Genomic DNA, 18,579 nt, shown 5'->3' with positions numbered 1-18,579 from the left:
GCGAGTGAGGGCAGGGGGCACGGTCGGGAGGGTGAGAGGTGAATCCTCAGACAGAGGCGGTCTGGGAAGCGGGGGAAAGAGTGGCCCAAGAGGGGATCTCTGTAAAGAGTCTCTCTCCTGCGTGCTGAATTCCTGTCTTTCTCCTCTCCTTTCTGCTTATCCAACCCTTTCTCCTTTATTTAAAAGGTGAGAATAGCCAAGAGTTCAGCCCCACCTTCTCAGAACGAATTTTCATCGCTGGGTCGAAACAGTACAGGTAAGAAGGCGAGCTTGAGCGGGAAGGCAGGGAACTGGAACCGGCGTGACCCGCACCCCCAGCTGCCTGCCCAGGCTGCTCCCAGCTGACCCTGGCTCCCTCCTTCAGCACCTGTGGTTCAGCCCTGGAACCCGCCCAGGCTTTCCTGGCTGAGCCGCTCTCTCAGCCAAATAAGCTTTTCACGGCGTGTGGATGACCGCCTCTGGGTCACATCAACTTGACGTTTTATTTTTATTCTCCTCAGAGTCCTTGTTGCACCTCCTTGTTTCCCATCAACAGGGCGGGGGCTGGGAACAGGAGCTGCTTCCCGCTGGCGCGTGACCACGGGCCAGGCTCAGAGGGGCCGCTTTCACTGTCCTGCAGGGGAGAAACCCGCCCGTGTCTTTCCTCGTGCGAGACACACCGGGCAGGATGAGGGGAAGCAGGAGGCCCAGGCAGACTCAAGCCGTGCAAGGAAGCCAGGGTGGGGCCCAGTCTCCCCAGTCCCTCAAAGATGATTTTTGACAACTAAGAGTTGAACCTTAGAAACAATTCCCTCCTCTTCCAGGCAGACTTTTTAGCATTAAAATGTGAAAAAACACTAGTCATAAAAAGGTCGTGGGGAGGGCTGCTGCCCCGGACCAAGAGATGCTCAGTGTTTGGTCGAATTCCCTCAGCTGCCCCAGATGGCCCAAGGTTGGGTGTGTCTGGTGCACCCACTTCTGGCTGCCTGAGAGAAGCCTGCAGGTCTCCAGCAGTCCCCAGGGCTGAGTGAGTCCGCCTCCTTCGTGGGGCAGAAGATGAGGCTGGAGGAGGTGGCCGAGGCTGGAGGAGGTGGCCGAGGCTGCGGTCTGCTTCACAGCTGGTTTGCAGCAGCCCTTTCAGAAACTCTGCTGTTGCCATTTCCTTTAGTACCTGGCAGGGATGTGAGCCCAGCTAGAGCCACAGTGGTGGTGAGCTTCGAGCCATCAGAGAAGAGCAGTCTCCCCAATACCCAGCTCCTTACATCCTACAGCAACCAGATATCTCTAGGAACCAGTGGGGGTGGAGGCCTCCAACCACCACTGTCCCTCCTTCCTGAGGCAACAGAAACAAACTCTTGTCAGTCAGAATGAGAATGCTCATCGCGTGTGTAGCCCCCTCTGGGAGCTCTGCGGGGCAGCCCACTCGGAGAGCAGTGAGAGAACTGAGTCGGCCCCCTCCTCAGGAAGAGCCCCGCGTGCGCCCCAGCACCATAGTCAGAAGCACTTTTGTTGGCAGCTTGCCTGGGGGCCAGGCATTGAGGTGGGCTCTTCAAATGAACTATTTCATTTAAACCTTATCTCTACCCTGCATGGCAGAAAATACTATACCCATTTTATAAATGAGGAGACTGAGGTTCCTTGGGGTTTAGGAACTTTCCCACATTCACACAAGTAATAAGAAAGCTGGGATTTGACCTGGTCTGTATGGCTCCACATACGGTTATCTGAAGCATTCCATCTTCCTGCCTCCTGCTCAACAAGTGGATCTGTCCCTTTTTAACAGCCAGTCTGAGAGTCTCGATCAGATCCCCAACAATGTGGCCCATGCAACTGAAGGCAAGATGACCCGTGTGTGTTGGAAGGGAAAGCGTCGCAGCAAAGCCCGGAAGAAACGAAAGAAGAACCCGAAGTCCCTGGCTCAGGCAGGAGTGGCCTTGGCCAAACCCCTCCCCAGAACCCCTGAACAGGAGAGCTGTGCAGTCCCAGTGCAGGTAAGACCCACTGCCTGGACCCTTGGTTCATGGGGCCTGTGCCTGTGCCCTGGCCCTGTGTCCTAATATCTGTGTTTTCCCCCACAGGAGGATGAATCTCCACTAGGCACCCCGTATGCTAGAAATGCCCCTCAGTTCACCAAGCCTCTGAAGGAACCAGGCCTTGGCCAACTCTGTTTTAAGAAACTCGGCGAGGGCCTACGGCCAGCACTGCCTCGAGCAGAACTCCACAAACTGATCAGCCCCTTGCAATGTCTAAACCATGTGTGGAAACTCCACCACCCCCAGGATGTAGGCCCCCTGCCCCAGCCCGCCCACCCCTTCCCCTACAGCAGACTGCCCCATCCCTTCCCATTCCACCCTCTTCAGCCCTGGAAACCTCACCCCCTGGAGTCCTTCCTGGGCAAACTGTCCTGTGTAGATAGCCAGCAGCCTCTGCCTGGCCCACACCTGAGCAAACTGGCCTACGTAGATAGTCAGAAGCCCCTGCCCGGCCCCCACGTGGAGCCCAGCTGCCCTTCTCATGGTGCCTGTGAGAAGTTTTCTGTGGAGGAATACCTAGTGCACGCTCTACAAGGCAGCGTGAGCTCAGGCCAGGCCCACAGCCTGGCCAGCCTGGCCAAGACCTGGTCGGCAGGGGGCTCCAGGCCCCGAGAGCCCATCCCTGAAACAGAGGACAACGAGGGGGTCCTGCTTACCGAGGTAACTAATCCCAAAGATGCCATCCACATGCCTCCACCACCAACTCCAGGGTGGGGAACCACAGCTGGGAGCCAGGGCGGGGCCTGCTTGGAGGAGAGGCGTTGCTCACACCAGCCAGACCTGGGCAATGGGTTGCCACTTCATCGGTCACGCATGCACGTGGTGACAAGTCAAATAGCAGGAGAGTGCTCATCGTCGTGATAGCAGTCGTCCCCCACTCCCCTCCAGCCGCACTTCCACAGCCTCGTTAGCTGGTTCTGGTGTTAGCTCCTCTGCTTGGCTACCTCGTTATTGCTGAAGAAACAGAGAACTAAGCAGTAGCAACTCGAGCTGTTATTTCATGGCCCCCTGATATGAAACAGGAGGATTTACCCGTCTTCACTACCCCCTTCCTTCCCTTTTTCCTCTAGTTCTCTTCCTGGATAACCTTGTCATGTTAAGGGGTTTTACCAGACTTTAATTTCTGGGGCTTGTCTTGTCCACTTTATTTGTTTAGTGATCTGTTGGCAGCTGGCCAGTAAGGGGACTGAACTGCTTCATCCCCGTTAACACGGTCCCTTGACCCCCCTCTTCACTGTTCCTTTCTGCACCTTGTAGCTCCTGAGTTGTCTTTTCATTGCCAGAGGTGTTGGCAGTTCCGCTTCTGTCCCACAATCCCAAGTCTGGGAGAAGGGTCTCTACCACAAGGGTCAGGTGGCCTCCGGCAGCCCGGGAAGCTCTCCTTTGCCTTCACCTCATTGCTGTAAGACCCACTCTGGTCCTGCCCCTCCCAGAGCCCTGCTTGAGAGCTGGCGGTGTCTGAGGGCTCAGCCCCACAGCCCTGTCCGGGACCAGCAGCAGCGAGCCTTCCCCACTGTAGCCCTTCGTCCCTCCGCTGTCCTGGCCGCTGAAACCAGCTTCTCTCTCCCGCCAACCCCAGAAACTGAAGCCGGTGGATTATGAGTACCGAGAAGAAGTCCACTGGGCCACGCAGCAGCCCCGCCTGGGCAGAGGCTCCTTCGGAGAGGTGCACAGGATGGAGGACAAGCAGACCGGCTTCCAGTGTGCTGTCAAAAAGGTGTGCCCGTCATGGAAGTGTGCCAGGGCTCTGGGGGCTGAAGCGGGAGGCCAGGCAGGAGGCCTGTTGTATTCTCCCGTCTTCCTTTCAAGGACAGTCACAGAGTGGTCTGGGTCTGACTTGTTAACAGAGTTTGGCCGTTCCCTGGGTCAGTTGGAACTGGAAGGGAGCGCTGAGACCCATGTCCTGGCCCGGTCGCTGTCCTTGTGCGTGGATGTAAGGGGCAGGGTGAGAGTGAGCACACGGCCGTGGTGTCTGAGTACAGCCTGGCCCTCCGGCAGGTCAAGCCTGGGAGACTGGGGTCATCATGAAATTCATGCTGAGCTCAAACCCCTAAACCACATAGAGGGCCACCCCCACCTGGACCAGAAGGTAATAAGAGCAGGAGCCTCCACCTGTCACTTATCCCGTACCCTCTGGGTGTGCAGCAGATCTGCTTTGAGTTCAGGTTTTGCCTCCTGCTGGCCAGGTATACTACGGTCCTGTGGGATGGACATTGTAAGGAAACGAGATTTGGCAAGTAACTGGCCTAGTTGAAGAACCAGGATTCAAACCCAGGTTTGTCTGGCCCTAGAGTTCAGCTCTGAGCCATGCCTCGGGAAGCAGGGAAAGAAAAGGAAGACTCGTGGCCTAGGGTTTGGATCAGAGGCAGAGGCATGAATCACTTCTCCCATCCCTTCATCTCACCGATGTCAGAACTGGAGACCAGAGGGGGTAGTGTGACTTGCCCAAGGCTGTACCACTGCGCCTAGAGCTGAGGCCTCATCTTGTCAACCACACAGTCCAGGCCCAGGGTGAGACAACAGGTCCACAGATCTTGAGGGTATCAGTCCTACTCCTCTTCAGCACCTTTTCTCCTTCCCCCGACTCTCAGCTCACCTTGATTGGAAGCCACCTTGTCCTAGCCCAAACTCATAGCCTCAGAGCTAGCACGAGGGCCTCAGAGACATTTCTGTAGACCATTTTCTTGGCCTACTGGGTAGGGTGAAATAAGCTCAGAGATGGACCTTGTTTCAAGTGGCCTATGTGAGAGACACTCTGACCTCCAAAAGAAAAGGGACTAAGTAGCCAGAAAAGCCCAGCACACTCGGGCCCTATGCAGAGTGGACACTGCCACTGCTGTCACGGGTGCCTGTGGCTCTAAGGGGTGATGTGAATTAACCTGGCTTCCCTAGTTTGTACCAGGGTGTTGGATTTCTAGAGTTTGGGCTTTGGGGTAGTGGGATGAGAGGGGACTGTCTGTAGGATTACCCCAACCTTCAGACATACTGTGTCAAATAAGCAAGCTCCACTCTCACCACCCCCACTGACAGAAACACATGCTGAGCTCTTGCCAGCGTGGCTCATCGTCTCCCACTTGGATGCCAAGGCCACGTGCCTGACCTCCTCAGCTACAGTTCCCCTCCCCAGGATACCGGAGAAGGCTCAGCTGTCCCTCCTGAGAGCTGGTGGGAGGAGGGTGAGAGAGTGTGAAGTGTCCTAGACAGGCACCCAGTGCTGGGAGCTTAGTCACTGGGCTTCTCAGCTGTTCCCCTGCTGAGGTCCTCAGAGTCCCAGGCAACAAGGTAAACAACCCCAATATAGTGGGAGAGGACAAATACTTCACTTCTCACCCCCGAGGCAGTCGGAAAAGCTCCAAGCACAAAACGTGGACTTTCTAGCCCAGAGATGCTACCCAAGCCCACCAGAGCTGGCCGCTCTGAGAACCCCACCTCCTTCCCAGCCAGGAGCGGGCAGTGGGGACGGCTTGTTGGCCCACGCAGCTGGCCTCCCTTTCTCTCAAGGGGAGGGGTTAGGGCAGGCAGTGGTATGCTTTAGGATCATCAGCTGGAAGACCACATGAGAAAGTTTCCTGAATCAGGGGACAGGGACTGAGGAGGTGGGCCTGGGGTCAGAGGTCAGTCTGCACATAGGGTCAGAGCAAGTCAGTGCCCCTCCAGTGCTCCCTGGGGAGAATCCAGGGCATGTGGTATCACTTGGTGATGCCATCTCTGCCTTGTTCCCTCTTCTAGAACATCCTTAGCCTCAGATCAGATGCTGATTGACCGTGCATGGGTCCAGGGTTTAATGCAGGGTTTTTAATTCTTTTTTAAGGTTTTTGTTTGATCTTGCTGTTAATTGCAAACAAACACAGGCTCATTATAAAAGAATTCATATAACAAAAAAAGCCAGTCTCCCTGTTCCCAATTCCATTCTCAGAGGTAACCACCCTTTAACATATCCTTTTAGACTTTTTATGCGTATATAAACATGTGGTTGTTTTTTTTTTATAAAAGTGAGATCCCACTCTAGAGATGATTACCATGTTTCTTTCATGCAGTAGTTTCTCATGGACAGATTTGCTTGTTGATACATTTACCACTTGCTTGTGCTTTTTTTTTTTTTTTTTTTAAGATGATTGGTAAGGGGATCTTAACCCTTGGCTTGGTGTTGTCAGCACCACGCTCTCCCAAGTGAGCTAACCGACCATCCCTACACAGGGATCGGAACCTGTGGCCTTGGTGTTCTCAGCACCGCACTCTCCCGAGGGAGCCATGGGCCAGCCCCTCACTTGTGCTTTTTAACAGCCAACATGTAAGTTCTTATCCTAGTCAGTGAATGGATTCAGAGGATCCATAAATTCTTGGAACTTTATTCCAAAGTGTGTTTGTGTGTTGTGTGTATGGGCATGCACACATTTTTGATGGAGAAGGGTCCATGTCATTTATCAGATTCTCAGAGGTTTGTGACCCAAAAAAGGCTAAGAACCTTTTATTTTAGAACATCTGGCTCAAGGATGAGTTTTGGGAGCCTCCTTTTGGCTCTGCCACTGACCTGGGGCATTGTGGCCTTGGCCAAGTCGGATCAGCTGTCCCTGAGCACCTGCTCTATGCCAGATGCTGTGCCAGGGCTGGGGACAGAGATGTGGAATCCACAGTCCTTACCTGAAGGAACTCAAATTATAACAGGGGATAGACATTCACCTGGCAGGAAGAGAAGTGGCCACCGGCCCTGGACACCTTTCAAATGAAAATGGAGCAAGGAGCAAGGGGAGAACATCTCGGTGGTGATGAGGAAATAAGGGGGGGACCCTCCTCTTTGGTGAATATCTGTGTGCCCGGTACTGTCATATATAAACTTCCTCATAGTTTATAGTCCTGGAATCTTCAAAAGAACTTACAGAATTGGTATTATCCTCTTTTTTACTGATGGAATGAAACAGATAAAAATGCCAAAGAAAATAAGAGAGTTTCATGGAGGAAAAAGTGATCCCCAGGCAATTTAATGGAGAGAAGAGGCTTTTGGATTTGTGCCTGGCATATAAGTGACCATTGTATATTAGTTCTGTGAACATCCTCGTCACAGTCCAGCCCCTACCCTTTACAGACAGGGACACTGAAGTCCAGAGAGGAGAAAATGCCAGACGGGCGGCTGGCCTATCCGGGAAGGCTGGGGTGCTTGCTGCCACCTGGCTCCCTCGGGGCTGCCCTCTCAGCTGGCTTTCTCTGGCGGGCACAGACTTTTAAAGCACCTCGTGGTTGTTTGTTTGTCTTAGAGTGAAGTTTTTAGTTTTTGTTTGTTGGCCGCTGCTGGCCGGTATGGGGATCTGAACCCTTAACTTTGATGTTGCAAGGCAGTGCACTAACCAACTGAGCTAACCAGTGCACTCACCAGCCAGCCCAACACCTTGTGTTTTGAAGTGTCCCTCCCACCTGCTTTGGTCTGGGTGGTTGGAAATGTTTACTGGCATTGCTGGGACACTCTAGAGGACTTACACATTTCTTAAGGGTTCGCAACCCTTAATATGTCAACAATTTTTTCATAGCATTCCAAGCCAAAACAAATACCTAACTTCTGTTTATTAAGTAGTTAGGTCAAATAATAAGTCTTTATCCTAACAACTTAGCAACCATTTGAAAAGCAATACAAAAAGAAAAAAAAAAAAAGCAAAACACATAAATTGAAAGGAAAAATTTCCTTCCGTTCTTAAACAACCAGATTCCTCATTGGGCCCTGCAGAGCTTCTCAAACCTTGAAATCAGATTGGACACCACTGCCTTCATTCCTGTTTTACATTTTCCCCCTGAAGTACTTTTTATCAGAGCAACCTCCAAAACCCTAGCTTCATGAGGATATACCACCAAGAGAGAGAGGTAGTGCAGTCTCATGTTGAAACTGAATTGCCTCGAGCTGGTAGTTTGCGCTGTGTCCTGCAGATGGTGAACGTCACCATCTCCCTCAAATGTGCAATATCCTGTTCTGCCCTTCTGAGTTCTCTGCGGTGCCCCCAGGGTGCTTCAACTCATGGTTCAGGAGTAGTAAGGTTAAAGACCTTTGCTAATACAAGTCCTGTTGGTGAATTAGTTCCAACTCAGGTTCAGAGGCCTTTTAGAACTGGAAGCGCCAACAGTGAGTCAAAGTTCCTGTGAGTCGATTAACCAAACCAGATATTCTTTAAGTAACAAGAGGAGAAACATGTTCCACTTTTCCAAAAGTCCAAAAGTCCCACATCATCAGAGCTGCTGTTCACGTCAGCAAGTCTCCAAGCAAAACTGCAGGGTCCCTAATTGAACTCTTCCAGGCTGGTTCTGTTACCACTGGCGCCCCCTGGCGATGCCACTCAAGGCTTACCGGGGAACCAGCAGCAGCCAGGAAGGAGATGAGTCTCTACTAAGTCTAAGTGTTTAATAAGCTGCTCTTACCTGAGCTGGAGGGAGCATGTGGGGATCGACCACTTCCTGAGAGGACACTGGTTGCCAGGCATGGTGCTAGTTGTCATCCTTCCAAAATCCTCACTCTACCCAGGAGCAGACACCTCCATCCCCCCTGTATACTCATGGAAACACAGGGTTGACAGTAGTGTGTTGCCATTTTTTAAATGATCAGGCCAGGATCTAAGTCCAAGATGTTTGTATTCAAGCTCTATTTCTTCCCACCATGTCAAGCTGCTGGTCCCTGCAGAAAGCAGTGGACGATCCCAGACAGGCTAGTCCGTGGTGGGAAGGGCCTTGGCCAAACTCCTCCCCAGAAGCCTCTTTATGTGCCCAGGTGCTGGGGAAACAGCTGCAAACAGAATAAACATAAACACTACCCTGTCTGTATGGACATTTTAGTCCTCTGGGAAAGAGACAAGTTATAATGAGTTAAGAAAAATGCTGAGAGGGATACTGAGGATTCAGAGGCCCCCGAGAGAATCAGAATCTTGGTCCTTGACAGAGTCACATAAGTCAGAAACCCAGCTTCTGAGAGTAGACATTGATGTTGATAAACAAAAGGTCCCAAGTCCTAGAAATTGTCCAGACATTTGGGCTAGGGAAAAAATGTTCTGTGTTTGGCAGATTTGAGAATGGGCAGCATGCTGGATAAGGAATGTAGCTTTTGAGTGACTGTGTTTTCGCACATGGTCAGCACTACCGAACTTTAGTTAAATACAAGAAGTTGCCCCTGACACTAAGGGTACATGGTACAGTTTAGTCTCTGAGGGTCCACCAGATCCCTGCCTGGCCCCAGTGTCATCACTGGAAACATCAGCAGCCCCTGCCTGTGGAGCAGCAAGGGTCCTGACAGGATGCCAGGGAACCAGCCCCAGTCCCCTCACCATGACTGACAGCTGCCTCTGGGCCTTTCAGGTGCGGGTCGAAGTATTTCGGGCAGAGGAATTGATGGCGTGTGCGGGATTGACCTCACCCAGAATTGTCCCTTTGTATGGAGCTGTGAGGGAAGGTCCTTGGGTCAACATCTTCATGGAGCTTCTGGAAGGTAAGGAGCCAGGTCCCACCCACTCTCTCTCCACCCCTGAAATTCAGGGCCAAGGGTTTCCCCCTGAGTCTTGCCCAGGTTGACCTTGGTCTCCACTCAATCCATTTTTAACCTCTTGACCTTGTGGCATCTGCAGGAAAGGCCTGCGTTTCCATCACCTGCCCTTCACTCTTGCCCTTGGTTTGCTGGGAGGCCTGGGAAAGCCCCTTGTAAAGTCTGGCCATTGGTCTCCTAGGTGGCTCACTGGGCCAGCTCATAAAGCAGAAAGGCTGTCTGCCAGAGGACCGAGCCCTTTACTACCTGGGCCAGGCCCTGGAGGGGTTGGAATACCTCCATACGCGAAGGGTCCTACATGGAGATGTCAAAGGTGAGGCTCAACTACCCCACCCCCACCCCTGGCCCTGGTCCCCAGTGGGCTCTTCCCTCATGCCATACTGCCTGATTTCCTCCCAGATCTTCTGGGCCTGTCTGGTCATCTCCATTGGCAGTGTTTGAGTCAGGTGATAGGGCTGTGCCCGGTGGGAAGGAGAACGATGTTCTCCAAGCCCTCAGCCTGGCACTGTAGTTTCCAGTGGATGGTGTCCACAGAGAACTAAGATTGAGCTCCTACAGCCTGGTAACCACGGGGAGAGGGTGAAGGCAGGAGAGCAGAGTGGCACTATCCCCAGGGGTGAACACTGTCCCTGTCCCCACACCCTCAGAGATACTGCCTGCTGCCTGCCTCTAGCCTGAACCGATACCCTCCTTCCTTCTTCCATGACTAATGAAACTAATCAGAAGCAGCAGCTGCCACGTAGGGTCACTGGAGGTCCAGGCAAACTGAGCCAGGGTGGGCTGGGGCCCGACATGACTCACCTGTTCATCTTCCTCCTTGATGCTGGCCTGGCAGCTGACAATGTGCTCCTGTCCAGCGATGGGAGCCGTGCAGCCCTCTGCGACTTTGGCCATGCCATGTGTCTTCAACCTGATGGACTGGGGAAGTCCTTGCTCACAGGTAAGGCTCCCCCAGACTCTCCCTCCCCACAATGTTAGTAGCCAGTAGCCATTACTAAGCATTAGCCATGTGTCTTCCGTGCTTTCCATAACGAGAATAAGAGATGTGAGCACTTTACATCCATCAAGTGTACTTAAGCCAGTGGGGCTTACTATAAGGCTTTTGTTGTTATGTGTAAATGCAATAATGGATGTCAGGTGCTCGGTTCTGATGCTCCCATTAAGCAGGGAAGAGACAAGAAAGGCTGGGTGACTTGCCCTGGGTCCCAGGACTTCTGCCTTAGAGCCTCTGTACCTCCTCCCCTCTTGTCTGGCCTTTTCAGGGGAGCTGTGTGGCCAGCCTGTGACCCCAGCTCTTCTGCACCTCTGAGAGCATGGTTGGCTGGAAGCACAGAGGGCAGGCTGACCAAGGAGCCTGGGCTCTGTAGCTGGTGAAATGTCTACTTTTAACTTCTATTTTTCTGATTACTAAAATAATCCATGCCCATTGTAAAGTATTTGGCATATACAGAGTTAAGTGGTATAAAAGAAGAGAAAAAGAAGAATTCTCACCATTCCAGTCACCCAGAGAGATAATCACACTCATGAATATTTTAGATAATTCCTTCCACGTTTTTTTCCTGTACCTAGTTAAGGTCCTTATAACACAATTCGGGGCCCTGCTTTTCTCATTTACAGCATTAACCATAAAATTTCATTTTGGCCAAAGGAAAAACAGTCTTTTAGAAGTATATGATTGTAGAGGCTGGCCCGTGGCTCACTCGGGAGAGTGCAGTGCTGATAACACCAAGGCCACGGGTTCAGATCCCATATAGGGAGGGCTGGTTGATTCACTGGCTGAGCGTGGTGCTGACAACACCAAGTCAAGGGTTAAGATCCCCTTACCAGTCATCTTTTGGGAAAAAAAAAAAAAAAAAGTTTGTGATTGTGTGTTGCTAAAAGACTGTGTTGGTAATTCTGAAGGTGTAAATTGAACATGGACACCTGACTTCCACCTTAAAATAACTTTGGTGGTTTTCTTCCTATTACAAAAATACTATCTCTTCTAATATCTTTTGAAGTAGAGCTAAGCAAAAATTTTTAATACAAATCATCAGGAAAAAAACACAATTAACATCTGCTATCAATCCTTCCAGTCTTTTATACATATAAGTTTTCTATTATTGGTTTGTTTTTTCACTTGCTGATATTTCAGGAACATCATACCAGTAATTATTATTCTACAACCTAATTTTCAATGTCCAGGCCCCTCCCCATTTTAAAAAAGCACTTTAAAGGTTTGGTCCAGAGGGCAGAGCCCATGTTATGGGTGATCTGTTGCTTTGTACCAGTCCCCAGCTGAGTCCCTGTCTTAGCTCATCCCCAGCCACTTTGACTTGGAGGCTTTATTTCTTAAAGTACTTTAAGAGAGACAAATTCAAGGCAGCCCAGAAATTGGCTGGGGTGGTCTTTGCCTAGGCTCTTGCCATCAGAGTTCACAGGTGATTTTTCTTTCTCCCCCACACCTTCTCAGGGGACTACATCCCTGGCACAGAGACCCACATGGCTCCAGAGGTGGTGATGGGCAAGCCTTGTGATGCCAAGGTGGACGTCTGGAGCAGCTGCTGCATGATGCTGCACATGCTCAATGGCTGCCACCCTTGGACCCAGTTCTTCCGAGGGCCGCTCTGCCTCAAGGTCAGTGACAGCACTTGGGATGGTTGGGAGGGAAAGCTTAAGGCTGGAGGGGGCCTCCCGTTTTGGCTGCTGTTCAGTGGCAGATGGGAACAGGGGAGGCTCACATCATAAATGTGGGATCCTGACTAAGATACTTGCCACCAAATCTGAGGGTACAAGGGGAGATCATAGCTGAAGGGTCTCACTGAGTTTGCCACAGGTTAGTGCTCTTTCCTGTCCATACACTGAGACATCTTCACCTGCTTCCTGCCAGGCTGTTCCTGGAGATCATGGGCATCTTGCTGCCTGGCTCTGGCCTGTCCTACCTGGCTCCTTTTTTGCCTTTTCTAGGAAAAGTCCCAGCCCTTGATCTAGCCCAGACCTCTCCATTCCTTGTGACAGACCCCCGCACAGTGTAGGCGGGGGAGCAGGGGAATTGGCGGACAGCAGGAACAAAGCTGGGTGCTAGGCAGTGACAGGGGCAGGCCTTACATGCTGTCTTTCGGCCCTCAGATCGCCAGCGAGCCTCCGCCTGTGCGGGAGATCCCACCTTCCTGTGCCCTTCTCACAGCCCAGGCCATCCAGGAGGGGCTGAGGAAAGAGCCTGCGCACCGAGCGTCCGCAGCGGAGCTGTGGGGGAAGGTCAGCCGGGCGCTGCAGCAAGGTAAGAGCCCAGCAGGGGCGGAGAGCCTTGGCTGAGGGAGAGGGCAGGGCAGGTCATGGTCAAGAGCAAAGTACTTAACTGACCTCTCTGAACCTTTGTTAACCCATCTGGAGTATGGGGATGATGCCAGCCTCTGAGCTGTTCGGAAGATTGAGGTGATGTGAGTACGGGTGTTTGGTGCCATGCCTTGACGTGCAGGCAGTGCTCATGACACGAGAAAGAGGGGCCACCGCATGCAAAGGGAGCTCAAACTCTCTAGGAATCAGAGAGTGCAAAAGAAAGCTGGGTACCACTTGACAGCCATTTGACTGGGAAAAATCAGAAGGTTGGTAGTGCCAAGTGTTGGTGGGCATGTGGGGCAGGAGGACCCTTAGGCTCTGCTGGAGGGCACCTGGCAGCACTCAGGCAGCTCTCTGCAGACCTCTGCACCTGAATGCATTGCCAAAGGAATTCCCACCAGATCTATAAGGGGATACGTCTGAGGACGTGCACTACAGCAACACTTGTGGGAGGGGAGTTGAGCACAGTCTGGGGTCCCTCACTGAGGAAGTGGAGCAGTAAAAGGTGGGGGTGCCCCGTGGAGCACTAAGCAGCAGTTCCAGCAACTCGATGTTCCCAGAGCAACACAGGTGGACCTTAAAGCCACAGGCTGAGGTAATGAGGAACCAACAGAATGAGACCTAGAACATAATGCCTTTTTTGTAAAAATCGATCAATAAAAACAACACACATTGTGCAAGAACATGATCAAATCAAAAGTGACACATTAAACATAATAAAATGTTTCCTGCGGGGTGGGCAGGGAAAAGGCAGCAGTTAGAGGAAAGGAAAGGGAATAAGTAGGGCTGGCCGGTTAGCTCAGTTGGTTAGAGCATAGCGTCATAACACCAAGGTCAAGGGTTCAAGTTCCCATACTGGCCAGACGCCAAAAAAAAACGGGGATTAATAAAACAGGAATGAGAAACCTTGCATAACCCCTCACCAAAAATAGATGGTAGTTATAATGAATTTCCAGGATGGCCCCAGAGCTGAACTGCCTCCCATACCACAGAAATGGTGCCCTTAGGAAGCGCTAACTGCGGGTAGGGGTCGGGGAGGCCAGTCTGCTGGACAACTCTGAGTTGGTCTCGTCCCGGAGTTGTTCTTAAATCTTCTCCCCACTGTTAACAAAGTTTTTCTCTGGAGCTGATTCTGAATTTGCTACTGATACCTAAAAGGAAAATGGAATAAAAGACAGAAACACAGTCCTATTCCTGTTAAATAGGGCCATCATACTGAAGAGGCCTCCTCCGAGACCACCACACTGCCCTCCTAAATCATCTGCCATCGGGGGCCCCAGCAAAGTCCTGCCCCTGCTCCCCGCCGGCCACCTCTAGGCGGGAGAGGCCGTCCCCACCTGGTCTGGCACCTGTGTGCCGGCATGTTTCCACCTCACCACGTGTGCTCTCTGTTTTGTAGTGGGAGGTCTGCAGAGCCCTTGGAGGGGCGAATATAAGGAACCAAGATGTGCACTGCCAAACCAAGCCAACTATCACCAGACCCCCCACGCCCAGCCGAAGGAGCACTTACCAGGGGCTCCAGGGCCCCTGCCAGCTGAGGACACAACAGGCGGGACCTGTAAGCCTCAGCCGCCTCTACCACCAGAACCCCCAGAGCCGAACAAGTCTCCAACCCTGCACTTGAGCAAGGAGGAGTCTGGGACATGGGAACCCTTGCCTCTGTCCTCCTTGGACCCGGCCCCTGCCAAAACCCCCAGCTCACCAGAGCGGAAAGCGACCTTCCCCGAGCAGGAGCTGCAGCAGCTGGAAATCGGTGTGTGCAGCCAGCCACGCAGCCGCACAGCCCTGGGGCCTCCGGGTCCCGGTGCACGGGCCCTGGGCTTCCCGCCGAGGCCGTGTGTCTCCGCTGTCTGTCTGGCGTGGGTTTTCTTTCAGCTCCTGTCCCAGCGGGTCTCTCACAGCCACCTTCCGCTTTTCCCTGCAGAATTATTTCTGAACAGCCTGTCGCAGCCATTTTCTCTGGAGGAGCAGGAGCAAATTCTCTCATGCCTCAGCGTCGACAGCCTCTCCCTGTCAGATGAGAGTGAGAAGGTGAGTGGGCTGTGGGCCTGGAGCCCTGGTGAATGGGCTGTGTGCAAGGAGTGGCAGGAGAGTGGGTGACCGGGTCACCCCTTCCTTCTGGGAGGGTCCTCACTGGGGCAGGGGGTCATGGTTTTTCAGAGTGAGACATCATCTTCAACAGTCCTGGGAATTAGGGAATGAGTCTGGCTACCAGGGACAGAGGGGAGGTAGCCTTTGCTCCCCCCATAGTACCATTTACCCTCCTCCAGCCTAGGACACGAGCAGCTCTTCACTGCAGGGAAGGGCCCAGGAACCCCTGTCCCAAATGAAACCAAGGCCAGAGATGGTTCCCTGAGCCCAGGGGACTGAGTCTTGGCCACTCTTGTTGTTTCAGAACCCATCAAAGGCCTCTCAGAGCTCACGAGACACCCTGAGTTCTGGCGTACACTCGTGGAGCAGCCAGGCAGAGGCTCGAAGCTCCAGCTGGAACATGGTGCTGGTCCGGGGGCGGCCCACCGACACCCCAAGCTATTTCAATGGTACTGTCAACTCACCTGCTCAGCAGCCTCATGGCAGCCAATCTGCCTGGGACTGAGGGTTCATGGTCCTTTTCCCTGGCATAGTGGGGAAGGGAGAGGAAGGCACCTGGTGCCTAAAATGTGAGGTCCCTGGCTAGTAAGTTAGGTTTAGAGCAAAGGCCGTGATCGCCCACGGGCCTTTCCTGATGGGACAGTAAAGGACCATTGTCCCCTCATTGGCTGCTGGTGGAGTCCCAGAAGGCCCCCTAGCTGGGGGAGGAGAGCAGCCTCTCCTGGCCTGGAGTCAAGAAACTGAGCAATTAATGCCTTCTGAAGGGAAAAGGAAGGAACAGGACCCATGAGCATTTTAATCAAGAACTCGGCAACAAGTTTGTTGGACCCTCCTCTGGGATTTGAGGTTAGAAGATAGAAAGACAACATGTGATTTTTCAGTTTTCAAGCTTGGTTACATAGGTTATGTTGTGATTTTGCTAGAACAAGGGCTTCATCAGCTCACAGTTCCCTGGCTCTCTCCCAGGCTGGTGTGACTTGCAGCATCAGATCCCATGGCCTGGCCAAAGGCTGCTTCAATTCAGGGAACAATCCAAGTTGCCTACAATCTAATTTTAAAATTTCTGTATTCAGTTCCTTTTTGAACTGAAAGTTGGAATCCTGCTTCCCAATAGGAGCCAAGCTCAGCTCTTAATTATGTGCAGGCCAAATTCCGGGTGTTGGTGGCCAGGAAAAGTTAGCAGGTGTATAATATTGGGGCCACTCCAGCCTAAATTTTATCCCTGCCACTTCATCACAGCCAGACCTGTTCCACTCTACACAGGGTAGAGTGACTTTAACAAGAAGTTTCCCCCAGCTGCCCTCCTGACTACCATCTTGCCTGCTTCCTTCTAGGTGTGAAGGTCCAAATACAGTCTCTCAATGGCGAACACCTGCACATCCGGGAGTTCCACCGGGTCAAAGTGGGAGACATTGCAACCGGCATCAGCAGCCAGGTAAGCGGGTAAGGTACACACTTAGGGGCAGAGTCCCAGAAGCTAGTGCACCTGGCCCTGCCCTCCAGGAGGAAGGTTTTCGAATAAGTAGAAATGGCACACTAGAGAATAGTTGGACATGGTCTCAGATGTCCCCAGAGTCCCAGAGCAAGAGTGGCAGTGGTGACTGAGAGGTCTTCAAGACCCACTTGGTCCAGGTGGGATCTTCCGAGTCTTCCAGAATGAAAGACAGTGCCCTCGAAGCTGCCTGTTTGGCTGGAGGGAGATGTCTCCCAGCACAGTAGGGGCCATCAGCTTTACACTCCTAGGTGGCTTCTGAGTCCCTTGTCTCAGCACACTGGTTTGCTCCGCCCCTAGATCCCGGCTGCAGCCTTCAGCCTGGTGACCAAAGATGGACAGCCTGTTCGCTATGACATGGAGGTGCCAGACTCGGGGATTGACCTGCAGTGCACCCTAGCCCCTGATGGCAGCTTTGCCTGGAGCTGGAGGGTCAAGCATGGCCGGCTGGAGAACCGGCCCTAGCCCCGCCTTCTACTGCTGGCTCTACTCTGCCAGAAGCAGCCTTCCTTCTTGGTGCTCCATGCCACCCGGAGACCCAGGCTTAGCCTGCTCCCAGGGGTTGGCAGCCACAACATGGCAGCAAGCAAAACACCTGCCAGGGTTTCCCACCTGAGTCCTGCCTGACCCGCCAAGAGAATACTTTGCCAACATGAGGAGATGAGGAAGAAGACAGGAGGACCCTTCCTTGGGAAACGAACAGGTGCCTCTCTGCCTGCTCCACACAAGTTGGCCTGACCCATTCAGATCAGTGACCACTTGCTGGCAGTCAGGGGAGAGCAGCTTCCAGCCCGGGTCAGGAGGGGTGAGGCCCCTCAGCCCCCAGGTAGGGTGAGGGTGTCAGGTGTCCAAGGGCCCAGATCCAGGTCTTGTACAGGACCAGGGCAGCAGGTTTGCCTGCCTTGGGTTAATGGGGGTCTCTGACCCCTCGTCTGGCCTTCCCTGGCCATCTAAGCCCCTTTCGGATGTAGGAGGATGGAATGCCTGACACTGGGAAGTCTTCTGTGTCAGATTGTTGCCACACTGGTCCTGAGTTGAACTCCAGTTCAGCCAAGGACCAAAGGTGTTGAAGTGAAGTGATTCTCAGTGCCCAGCACGTGCTCCTTGCTGGCTGGCCACTCTTCCCCAGAGTGTCACTGCCTCTGACTAGCTGGCACTCAGTTCCCTCATCTGTTAAAGAGAAGGGTGACATGAGGCCCACCTGACAGGAATTGTGGGAGGATGCAGCATAACAGAGACTGAAGAAAGCGGGGGATGTAGGCACTCCTGTTCCCCGGGAGCGCAGCTCAGCATCACGCCGACCCTGCCCCGCCCCATCCCATGTCGCAGGGCACTGCCGACTACACTTTGCACTCTGATGACCTCAAAGCACTTTCACAGCTGCCATCCAGGAGGGTGGGACAAGCAGGCCAGGAGATTGGTGAAGAGACTCAGTCTTGACCTGTCCACCTGCATGCGATCCGTCAACCATGTCAGATTTCAAGATGAGCACCCCCTTCCCCGTTGCCCGGCCCAGCCTCTTCTCTCGGGGAGCTGCTCAGGACTCATGTAGCATTAAATCAACTGTGAATCGTTGGGAGGGAGGGGCCTGCTGGCCTCAACCTCCTAGGGCCTGGGGGCACTGAGACCCCTCTTTGGGAGAAGCTTGTCCCCACATCTTGCCAAGGTGGCCTCTGTCCAGCTATTCACATCGAGCCAGACTGCTCCCATGGAGAGACCCTGCCCCAGCACATGAAGAACTGCAGCCATGGTACTGCAGAGTTCAGGTTGTAGTGAACTCTGTAAGCAATAAAGTTTTGAGTGATGACAAATGCTTCTAGGCCATGGGTGTCCCCACTCTTGCTGTCTGCTCACTGACCCCCACAACCCTAAGGGCTGCCTTCCTTTGCCTTCTTGGTGGGGTCTTTTCAAGTCTCCCCCTTGTTCAGGGCAAGGGCTGCTTTCTATCCTTGAATGGGGCTCCTTTTCACACCACTCCTCCCAGTGGGTACCTCCAGTCCCACCTTTGGGCTGTCCATTCAGACCGGCTAGGAAAGATGCCCTGCTTGGTGGCAGCAAGGCAGTTCCTGGCCAAACACTGCCAGGCTGAGGAGAACCGAGGGAGGACACCAAGGTCTGCACACTTTGTGCCTTTGCCTAGGTCAGGCAGCCCAGTA

The 18,579-nt window shown here is 52.9% G+C and overlaps 1 protein-coding gene across 1 annotated transcript in view; it reads left to right on the top strand.

The window, feature by feature from the left end:
* Positions 1–18,234, top strand: part of MAP3K14 (mitogen-activated protein kinase kinase kinase 14) — a 44,724-nt gene extending 26,490 nt beyond the window's left edge. The window contains exons 3-16 of the mRNA XM_063080979.1: positions 187–256; positions 1,763–1,970; positions 2,058–2,672; positions 3,592–3,729; positions 9,339–9,468; positions 9,704–9,835; positions 10,358–10,462; positions 11,975–12,138; positions 12,631–12,781; positions 14,240–14,593; positions 14,765–14,871; positions 15,236–15,380; positions 16,266–16,366; positions 16,724–18,234. Coding sequence (XP_062937049.1) covers positions 187–256; positions 1,763–1,970; positions 2,058–2,672; positions 3,592–3,729; positions 9,339–9,468; positions 9,704–9,835; positions 10,358–10,462; positions 11,975–12,138; positions 12,631–12,781; positions 14,240–14,593; positions 14,765–14,871; positions 15,236–15,380; positions 16,266–16,366; positions 16,724–16,888 — 2,585 coding nt within the window. The 3' untranslated portion in view covers positions 16,889–18,234. The remainder of the gene's footprint in view (positions 1–186; positions 257–1,762; positions 1,971–2,057; positions 2,673–3,591; positions 3,730–9,338; positions 9,469–9,703; positions 9,836–10,357; positions 10,463–11,974; positions 12,139–12,630; positions 12,782–14,239; positions 14,594–14,764; positions 14,872–15,235; positions 15,381–16,265; positions 16,367–16,723) is intronic.
* The last annotated feature ends 345 nt before the right edge of the window (positions 18,235–18,579 follow it).

Source organism: Cynocephalus volans, chromosome 16 (assembly GCF_027409185.1).
Source record: "Cynocephalus volans isolate mCynVol1 chromosome 16, mCynVol1.pri, whole genome shotgun sequence".
Classification (NCBI taxonomy): Eukaryota; Metazoa; Chordata; class Mammalia; order Dermoptera; family Cynocephalidae; genus Cynocephalus; species Cynocephalus volans.
The sequence above is the reverse complement of the archived record's forward strand: the minus strand, read 5'-3'. Positions and strand labels throughout refer to the sequence as shown.